Below are 10,795 nucleotides of genomic sequence, written 5' to 3'. Positions count from 1 at the left end.
CCCATGGTCCATCAAGTCCACTAGCCTGTTCTCACGGTGGCCAATCCAGGTCACTAATACCTGGCCAAGGAGTAGCAATAGTCTATGCTACCGATCCAGGGCAAGCAGTGGCTACCCCCATGTCTTTCTCAATAACAGACTATGGACTTTTCCTCCAGGAACTTGTCCAAAACTTTCTTATAACACGGTCCTCAAGGGCCATGACCCAATCGGGTTTTCACAATTTCCACCGTGAATGTGCTCAAGATTGGTTTCCATGTCCCGCTTCAATTGCATGCAAATAGATCTCACGCATATTCACGGTGAAAATCTTTGAAAATCTAACTGGGTGGCGGCCCCTGTTATAGACTGCATTTCTTTAACCCTTTCAGGACCAAGGGACATATTTGTCCCATAACTTTAAAATCCTATAAATTTTGATTGGGATAGTCTACAGTTCTAAATTTGATATGTACGGATTCCATATGATACTGCCTTTATGTAAACAAACTGGTTCTGACATTCATTCATTAGCGTCGTTGCCAGATTGACGAGAAGATTCACTTGCCACACTGTCCATAAGCCAGAAGTTTGATTTTTTTTAAATAAAAATAATGATATTTCACCAAAAAAAATCAATTTTTTGGCATCTGCAAGCCCTTTTTACCATAAAAATGTCGTCAAAACCACAAAAATTGGCCTACGATCCTTATGGTCCTGAAAGGGTTAATTGCGAACTGCTCCGAATATTTTTATTGAAATCTTGTCCGCTCTTTATATAGTTGATGTGTCTTCAGGTTAAACAGACTCCTGAGGAAGGCTAACATTGGAGAAATATGGAGCATGTTGGATCCTATTATTTCATTTCAGATCACCTACAATAGAATATAGTTTCCAAGCTATTACTCGACTTTTATAATAAACGCTATTGCTGGACATTCATAATAAGTGCTTTTTTAAAAAATACATTTTCCTATATACATCTGGGTACTGTGTATTTTTTGTTCCATAAAAACATGAATTGCCATACTGGGACAGACTGAAGGTCAATCAAACCCAGAATCCTGTTCCCAATGGTGACAGATCAAAAGCGCGCGCCGACAACCCAGCGCAGACAACTGAGTGCAAGGCGGAAGCGCACCGAAGAAAAACAGTATTTTAAAGGGCTCCGACGGGGTGTGGGGGGTAAACCCCCCCCCCCACTTTACTTAACAGAGATCACGCCGGTGTTGTGGGGGGTTTGGGGGGTTGTAACCCCCCACATTATACTGAAAACTTCACTTTTTCCCTAAAAAAGAGGGAAAAAGTTAAGTTTCCAGTAAATGAGGGGGGGTTACAACCCCCCAAACCCCCCACAACGCTGGCACAATCTCTGTTAAGTAAAGTGGGGGGGGGTTCCCCACCAACACCCTCCGTCGGAGCCCCTTAAAATACTGTTTTTCTTCGGTGCGCTTCCACCTTGCGCTCAGTTGTCTGCGCTGGGTTGTCGGCGTGCGCTTTTGCCTATGAACCGTTTCCAACAGTGGCCAACCACTGTCTTCTGTTTGCTTCCTTTGTTTTGCGGAACTTATGTTTCCCTTCTTTTTCGGTTGTGTTACCGTGATATAGACTAACCACTTTAACGAGGCAGAAGATTTTGAAGACCAGACCATTTTCTCAGTGGACTCTGGTCCTTGAAAGCTCATGCCTTAATAAATTGGTTAGTCTATAAGATGCCACCAGCCTCTGTCAACTTTGTTACAAATTTCACAATATTTTCCCCAGAAAACACTCTCTGTTCCCCCACCGCATCACACTAGTCCAAAATGGGTTTCAGCCTAGATTCCTCCAAGGTGGCATTTTGGTTAAGTTATGCTGGGCATTTCATTTCCTCTCCTTCCCTCCCTGTGGTGTGACACAGAAAGTCATCTCCAAATTCGCAACATCCAGCCACCCTTTGCAACCTAGTAGAAGATACGATACCTTAGCTTCTACAAGTGGATGAGACCTATAGTCAAGCTACCAGAGTTGTAGTGGGGTGGGGACTCAGCTCCTCCTCTCCTCCAACACCATAATTATTCAACATTCACAGTCACCGTTGCACCCTCAGACCATGAAGGCACCAAAGAAAGCAGTTCCGGAAGTCAAAACCAGGTAATTCATGCCATCTGTCGATGTTGAGAGGAAGTCTCCTTTATCCAAGGCGAACAGCGCCCCTTGGTAGATTGATTTTGACCAAAGGTTTCTGGACCTCCTCTTGTGGTGGCCATGGCTCACATCTGTACAGACAGATTTCTGAGCACTCATCAGTGTAACATGCTTTGGATACAGAGTGGAGAAGTTAATGACCATGTGAGAAAGATAGATGGGGTTTTCTAGACAGCCACTTCCCATGAAGAGCACCTGGGAGTAAACAAAGTAGAGACCAGTTGCGGGGATCACCAAAGAGTTATTGTCAAGTCTCAGGCCTTGCTGAGTGAATGTGTGGGGTGTGGAGTCCAGCCATTGCAGAAGTCCAGAGGTATCAAGTTCTCCTAGAGGGAGAGAGAATTTGGGAAAGCAAAAAATACAGTGAGAAGACTGATCCCTAACACCATGCTGAGATACTGGGTCAATGCTGGCTCAGAGGGATGGTGACCTTAATGCTATGTTGGGACACTGGGATAGTACTGGATCATAAAGGGTAGTTATATTAAGATCCATTCTAGGACACTGGGTCAGTAGAGGATTAGAGAGGAGATCACTCTATAACAGCATGAATAAGAGCATTAAGTGTGGTCCAACTGTGTTGGAGGACCACTTGTGGAAAGAAGGGAAAGTCTATTTATTTGGAAGACAAAGTGATTGCTTGATCTCCAATATGCCCCATTTTCTCCTCTATATTAATCTCTTCATCAGTGCTCTCTCCACCCCCACGTTTGATCCCCAGAATAATTCTCTCTCTCCATAACATTTTCCCCAAAGCCTCATCCCCAGACCATTCCTTCTCTCTCCCTCTACTCCAGTCAATTGGGTAGACTGATGTTACCATGTCCCCTCTTCTATCTTTTATCTCTCTCCTTTCCCTCTCCTTCTTGCCCTCCCTTCCTCCTTTCCTTCTCCCTCTTCCTTCTCCCCTCTCTCTCCTTGAACCTTATATTATCTACCCTTTCATGCCTCTCCTGATCCCATATCCTTTCCTTACTACAGCCTTCATCCTCTCCTTCCTCTTCACTTATTCATTCTCTCCCTTCACCAAATCTGCAATTCGCTCTCTATCCCTTCCCCACCTTTTTCCTTTCCATCCGCTTTCAGCAGACAAGAGGTCAGCTGGTTGACAGCTGCTCCCTATTCACCACTGCTTCTCCTTCTGCCATTTGAGATAACCTTGCAAACACAGCAAAACTGAGAAAACTTTGTGGTGGCAATAGAATGCCAAGGAAGGTGGAGGGGTAAACAGAATAGTCAGTAAGGAATCTGATGAGATGGAATGTTCCTTTACCTTCTAGATGAGCTGCAGCCTTCCCATCATGGTCGGCTTGAAACTTCAAGGCTTTGAAGGGTCCTGCTGTTAAAAGAAAGAGGTACAGAGTTCATTTTTTTTTTCAGTGCTCTGAATGTTACAATAGCCAGTGCCTACATGCCCCCTCTCCGGTTTCCTGTGGCAGCTCATGGGTAAATTCTGAGGCTTGTTAGAAATTTCTGTAAGTGAATCTTTTGAAATTCTGTGGCCATGTTGCCAAACCTTTCTGCAAACTAGATGGACCATTTTACATGTTCAATCATGTCAAATAATTCTGCAAAATGAAAACAGTTTTCCAAACTTGCTTTATGTCTGAACAGTGGAAACCATCTGGACCTGGCAGTTTTCTTCATCTTTTAGTTCAATCGAAATTGGAACTGGAATTTGATGCCCCATAAACCTTCAGGTATCCATGGAATTTTATCTTGTTGCCTATCTGTCTCTGGCCTCCTCCCATTCTGATCATGGTAAAGTTGTTATAGTGGGTCAGGTTTTCTAGTAGAACTCTGATGAGCCCTGGATTCAGCCACTAGGTGGCATAATCAATTTGATTTTATGTCTGTTTTCTCCTCCCCCCCCCCCCTTCTTTTGGAAGTTTTATAGATGAAAAATCTCAGGTATTAATGTAAGAGAGGAGAGATAAAATAGATTACAGGGATGAAAAAGAGAAGGAGGGAGGATACGGGGAGATAGGTTGAGAATGAGAGCAAGGGAGGATCAGGGATGGAGAAAAAGGGATGGAGGATCATGAAATGTGTGAGCTAAAGAGAGATGAAGATGATGAAAGGAAGGAAGATTTTGGGACTGGAACTTGAGGGGATGAATTTAAAGGGTTGAGATCCTGATTGGTGAGAGATTTAGAGGGTGAAAAAGGAAGTTGTGAGATGCTGGGGAGGAATCCCAAGAGAGGAGAAGGAGCTTTCCTTCTTTTTGTTCCACAGTTCCACCCTTTCTTTCTCTTCCTTATCCCCTTCTGATCCTCCATTCTCCCCTTCTCCACCCTAGTCCTTGTTCTCGTCCCTCCTTTCTGCAACTGAGATAACCCAGGTGTCCAGTCTCTCACCCCCTCCCCCAGTCCCAAGTACCAGTCCACGCTCCCATATATCTGTTGCCTCACCACTTTTGCCTCCTTCTCTCAACTCCTCTTTCACCCCCAGCCCATCTTACACAACCTCTCTCAATCCCTTGTTGGACACCTGCCCATTCTACCTTCCCATCTCTCTTCCCTCCTATCTGGACAGTAGAGCATGAGAAGAAAGAACGCGGCAGAGCTTTTGGCCACGTCATCCCCATTTGCCACTCTCTCACTGAACCACACAGCAGAAGTGGCAGTTTGGTGTTGGGTAGAAGGGGGGGATAATGTGGATCAGAACATTGCCACTCACCTCCTCCTCATGGTGGCCTGAGTAGCGCAGGAGAAGGGGTTACCTTAAGGCTCCAGAAAAAGAAGGACGGATTGAGACATCCGGGTTTTACTTCCATTGCTCTCAGTGGAAGTAAAACCCGGATGTCTCAGTCTGGAGCCATATGGTAACCCTATGAAGGAGGGAAAAGACTTGAAAATGCCCTGTGGGTCAGCCATCACCTCCTTATCCAGGCTTGATTCACAGCATCCCATGGCAATTTTGGGGGGGAAGAAGCCTGTACTATGGCAAACCTGGCATTTTGTCCCCTCTTGTAGCTGCGACCTGCACTCCCTACATTTTGCTGGAGTCCAGTCCAGTTTTTCAGCCTTTGCGCTCTCTGTATTTTTATATTTTCCTACGGTATTTTCAGCCCCTGTCTGTGGTCGACAGCTAAAGATAGCAGTGCATTCATAGCTTACATATCCGGAAAAGGATCTCATGCTAGATATTGAATGCCTCTTGTGTAATATTCCTCCTATCCCGCGCTCCCTCAGAAGTATAAGGCTGGCTTACCAGCAGCTTCCACAGTGCCTTCTGCCTCGTTCAAGGTGTCCCTGGATTCTTCCTGAATATTAAAGAAAAAACGACAAAGTTAAATAATGAGCAACATGAGATCCTGCAGGGATGCCCCCAGAGCGCATAAAATACAGGGGAGAACTTTGTCCCGTGCATGGTGAAATCTCACGGGAACTCCCAGAAATTTGCATAAAATAGAGGGTAGATGTACCCCTGCAAGATGAGAATCCGCAGGAACTCCCTGACATATGTATAAGATATAGGGAAGAATGTTGGATCTGGTGTTTTATAGTAATTAAGTAAAAGTAATTAGTTACTGTACTTATGTATAACAATTTTTATTGAAAGAATCAAATAATCAGTACAATAGGATAATACAAAAATACATTCAATACAATAAGAATTACAATAATATTTCATACACATTTAAATCATTCTTTCAAATTTAATTTCCATATGAATTAATTCAATCTTATCTACACCCCCCTTAATTCCATCCCCTACCCACTATGTTCCCCTAAATGAAATCCCTCACCCTGGATGAAAGTTGACAGAAATAAAGAATTAAAATAAATAACTGGAATGTAATTATTAAACCTAATTTTCATAATAAATCATTGATAACCAAACTTCGTATTTTTGGTGAAAGATTCTGAATATAAGGATCCCAAACGTCCATAAAAAGACAAGTTTTTTTAAGGCAAACCTCGAACCTCCCAACTCTCAAATAAAAATAAGCGATGTAATTGATTCCTCCAATGCCAAAAACTTGGAGATTCTGTCTGCAACCAAAATTGCATAATACATTTAGGCCCGATCATACAGGCTTTCTGAAATAAAAGACATTTTAGTTGGCCAAAAACCCCACAAGCTGATGCTTTACCAAAAATGATTCCCCTAGATCAACCCACTATCGAATTGCCCCCTAAAGAACCCCAAAATAATAGGATGGCAGACCAAAATGAGTTGATCAAAGGACACAACCAAAGAGCATGAGACCAAAGACCCCTGAAGAAGCCCTTTCTGGAAACGTCAATCGCTCCTCCTAAACTTACTTGCTCCACTTCATCACTGACGCTGAAACCGTGGATTGAAGACAAAGTTTTATTTTATTTTTCTTTCCAGCTTATGATTTATCTTTAATCTTATCTATTGTTTTGCCTTTTGTCTTTGTTTTGTTCTATTTCTATCATTTAAATTTCTCCAGAATTCTACTGTTCAACGGCTCCCCCTTCTGCTTCTATTCCTTTCTCTCCTCTCTTCTACCTTCCAAAGTATTTAGATCAATGCTGTCTTGTTAAAATGTTTATTTTCTTTTTATTTTTCCTCTAACTCTACTTTTCACTTCTCTATTACCCTCCAGGTACTTTAGTTAGATTGTGAGCCTTCGGGACAGCAAGGGAATTTTTCAAGTACCTTTCTTATTTCTAATCTTAATGTATATTTTCTGTAAACCGCTTAGAACCTAACGGATGTAGCGGTATATAAGAAATAAATTACATTACATAATGTGCCAGGATCTTTACTACATTTAATACAAATTGGGGTATCTATTAAATTCGCATGAAAAGCTTGTACTTAACTAAATGTTTTCTTCCTTTTACTTGTAAAAAAGCACAGGATAGGATTTGCTACTTTTACTGAAGTAATAATGTCACCAATTGTTACAACTTTTTACCTAGTTGCATCTGATGTTTGCAGGTAAAAGTAAAAAGCAGACGGGAGATGGACACGACAATTCCTCAGTAAACCAACCTCCTCCGCCTTTACTGACGCATGACGCGGGTTTTAGTGCCGGCAGTGGCGGTAACTGCTCCAGCGCTCCCAGGGATTCTGTGAGCGTCGGAGCAGTTGCGGCCACTGCCGGCGCTAAAACCCACGCTACGCATAAGGCAGCCCCGAGAGCGCATCTCGACGGGCGCAAATCACATGGGGCTGGAAGGCCCACGGGTTGGCCCGGCGGGATTGGCTCCCGGAGGGGTGCAGGGTAGGAGGTTGGAGGGGGGCGCGGTGCGATCGACCCGTTTTTCTCTCATAGAAACATAGAAAGATGACGGCAGAAAAGGGCTACAGCCCATCAAGTCTGCCCACTCTACTGTCCCACCCCATTAAGTCAGAGTGCTGCTCGACCCACGTAGAGATCCCACGTGGATGTCCCATTTATTCTTAAAGTCAAGCACGCTGGTGGCCTTGATCACTTGCACCGGTAGTTTGTTCCAGTGATCCACCACCCTTTCTGTAAAGAAATACTTCCTGGTGTCACTACCAAATCTGGTAGAAACTCATGGGGAACAGACATTGTAGTCGCGGTCGTTTGAATTTTTACTCAAAAAGCATTATTTTCCCCTCCCCCCCCAAAAGTGCAATTTTAGTGCCAGCCATGGTGGCAACAGCTACAATGCTCATAGGGATTCTATGAGGTTCAGAGCTGGTACCGCCATGGCCGGCGCTAAAAACCGCAAAGTTCAGAGCGGATAGGTCATGGCGGGAGAGAGGGGCAGGACTTCAGGGAATGAACAATTGCTTCGGGACCAGCATTTTTTTTTTTTTTTTTTTCAGTCCTCGGCGGCGGCTTGGGTATTCTTCAGGTAGCTCGATCGTCGTTTTGTTTAACTGTTTAATTTGTTCAATAAACAGAGCTGCAACTCGGTTTTACCAAAAGTAGAGTCTTGTGACTATTGTGTAATGTTGGGAAGGGGTAAAACGCGGACCTTACGGACCTCGCGGATCTAAAACCGCACGTCCTTAAAAATCCGAGGTCCGTGCATTGACAAGTCTGCCTTCGCTTTCCCTGCAGCTCAGCTCAGGCCCCCGGCTCCCTCGCAGACCTCACGGATCTGAACTGCACGTCACATCCTTAAAAATCCGAAGTCCGCGCCACTTTTGAGGTCCGCGCCACTTTTAGTCTCTGGCTCTGACAGAGCTCTATGACAATTTAACTCTGACGGATCCTAATGCTTTTCTCTCCCTATGCTAGGATCCGTCAGAGTTAAATTGTCATAGATCTGTCAGAGCCGGTTCATAGACAAAATCGCGCGAGACAACGGCGCGCCGACAACTAAGCACAAGGTTGACGGCGTGCCAAAGAAAAGCACTATTTTAAAGGGTTCCGACGGGGGGTGTTGGTGGTGAACCCCCCTATTTTACTTAACAGACATCGCTCTGGCGTTGTGGGGGGTTTGGGGGGTTGTAACCCCTCTCATTATACTTGAAACCAAACTTTTTGCCTGTTTTTTAGGGAAAAAGTTCAGTTTTAAGTATAATGTGGGGGGTTACAACCCCCCAAACCCCCCACAACGCCAGCGCAATGTCTGTTAAGTAAAGTGGGGGGGTTCCCCCCCCCACATCCCCCGTCGGAGCCCTGTAAAATAGTGCTTTTCTTCGGCGCTTTGTCAACCTTGCGCTCAGTTGTCGGCACGCCGTTGTCTCGCGCAATTTAGTTCCATCAGAGCCAGAGACTAAAAGTGGCACGGACCTCGGATTTTTAAGGACATGTGGTTTTAGATCCGTGAGGTCCGCGTTTTACCCTTTCCCTGTAATGTTAATTGTTATAGGGTTGGTTTAAAGGGGGAGGGGGAGTGGGGTTAAGAATGAAGGAACCACTGGGCTTTTCCAGGTCCAGATGTTATACCAAAGGAGGGGGCAATTGAAACAGCAAAATGGGGAACAGGATTTCGCTACAGCAAACCTCGTCACGCAAACAGCGGCCCGTTTCATCTTAAATTTTGCTTTTCGGTGAATGCAGCCTGTAAGAACAACGGAGCCGCCTGCGTTTGAACCGGTTTACTGGTCTCCGGCCAAACAGAACCGTGACGCGTCGGGTCGCTTTAAAGCAGAGATAAAGCAGAAGCCGAAGCTGGTGGAAACGCATGGCAAACAGACATTGTAGTCGCGGTCGTTTGAATGTCTACTCAAAAAACATTATTTCCCCCTCCCCCCCCCCATAGTGCGGATTTTAGTGCCAGCCGTGGTGGCAACGGCTACAATGCTCATAGGAATTCTGTGAGCGTAAGAGCTGGTACCACCCTGGCCGGCGCTAAAAACCGCGCTATGGTTTTATAAAAGAGAGGGTATGTTAGGCAAGAAATTTTTTTTGCTTTCACTTATGTAATTTTTTTAATGCATTCTTTACTGTATTTTTACTCTTGCTTAAGTATAAAAATATATATTTATTTTTACTTGGACTTAAGTACTTTGACCAGCACTGGCTGTGTTCTACACAGTCGAATTGCGCAGAAACTCCCAGAAACTTGTTATAGACTCCTTTCTGTGACATCCTGTAGGGTGATGCTGATTGACGGCACAGCCTTAATCCTTCCTGCACTCTGTCGCTGTCATGACTGCAGCCCCACCGGTCGCCAGGGTTGCCGCCCACCCCCGTCGGTTCATGAATTACGAGACTTCTGCATGCGCCGAAGGGGGAAGAGAAGACGCCGTAAAGGAAGTTCTAGAAACCCGTAGAGGAAGATCGTGAGAGGGGCTCCGACACAGATGAGGTGGACAGATAAAACAGACGGAGAGGCAGATACTGAAGACAAGACAGATGGACGGATGCTGATGTCAGGAGGGCAGAGAGACCTGGGAAATCATACAATGCGTTTTGATTATACGAGTGTGTATGTATTTTTCATTGGAGGTCACGCACATCTGGAGAGTGTGTTTAACCCCCCCCCCAACCCCCCAGGAGCAGCCTCTGCAGACCTACCATCAGGGGGGTCCTCCCCACCTCCCCCCAGCCCCTTACCTGCTTCCGAGGGTGGAACAAGAGGAGCAGGGCAGCCACCACCAGCAGCGAGAGCATGCACAGACCCCAGAGGAGCCGGCAGCCCCCTGCTCTGCTCCTCGCCAGCCCCGGCTCCCTCTCCAGGTCCCTCTGCAGGGTGACAGGCGTGTACAGGTGTGCGCTCTCCATGGCTGAGTGTTCCTGGCCCTTGCCTTCACGTTTTAATAGCAGGATTCCTCGGTGAGGTCACAGGGGGGGGAAATCCAGATAGCGGGCAGAGGAAACAGGGTGGGAGAGAGAGAGAGAGCGAGAGAGAGAGAGAGACAGGCAGCATGTGTGAACTTCGAAAGCAGACAGAAGAAGCCAGAAAAGGAGAGTTGAAACTTATTACTACAATTTATTATTTCTACATCACTGAAAGGCATACGCAGCGCTGTACACTATTAACATGCAATAGACAGTCCCTGCTCAGAAGAGCTTACAGTCTAATTTAGAATGACATTTCAGAGTTAATTTCTGCAGAGTACATTTTGGGGGGGGATAAAAAGGTCCCTTTCCGTTACCGTTTCCCATAAGCAAGTTACTCTTTATAACAGTGGTTCACAACCTGGTCCCCGGGACACACAGTCGGGTTTTCATGGATACCCCCAATGAATATGCATGAGACAGATTTGCGTACAATGGAGGCAG

General features: G+C 45.3%; 1 protein-coding gene across 1 annotated transcript; it reads right to left on the bottom strand.

The window, feature by feature from the left end:
* Positions 1-2,064: 2,064 nt before the first annotated feature.
* Positions 2,065-10,294, bottom strand: LOC117346331 (lymphotoxin-alpha-like). Its single transcript, XM_033915728.1, has 4 exons — positions 10,127-10,294; positions 5,380-5,431; positions 3,440-3,505; positions 2,065-2,492 (listed from the first exon to the last, which is right to left on the bottom strand). The coding sequence occupies exons 1-4, from the start codon at positions 10,292-10,294 to the stop codon at positions 2,065-2,067; spliced, it is 714 nt and encodes a 237-aa protein (XP_033771619.1).
* Positions 10,295-10,795: the final 501 nt, after the last annotated feature.

The sequence above is a fragment of the Geotrypetes seraphini genome, chromosome 12 (assembly GCF_902459505.1).
Source record: "Geotrypetes seraphini chromosome 12, aGeoSer1.1, whole genome shotgun sequence".
Classification (NCBI taxonomy): Eukaryota; Metazoa; Chordata; class Amphibia; order Gymnophiona; family Dermophiidae; genus Geotrypetes; species Geotrypetes seraphini.
This window is presented reverse-complemented; position numbering and strand designations above follow the sequence as displayed.

Excerpts from the sequence above, each read along its gene's own strand:
- LOC117346331 (XM_033915728.1), bottom strand. The coding sequence starts at position 10,294 with ATGGAGAGCGCACACCTGTACACGCCTGTCACCCTGCAGAGGGACCTG. Across the intron at positions 5,432-10,126 it reads TGTTCCACCCTCGGAAGCAG|GAAGAATCCAGGGACACCTT; the intron begins GTAAGGGGCTGG and ends TTTAATATTCAG. Across the intron at positions 2,493-3,439 it reads GGCTGCAGCTCATCTAGAAG|GAGAACTTGATACCTCTGGA; the intron begins GTAAAGGAACAT and ends CTCTCCCTCTAG.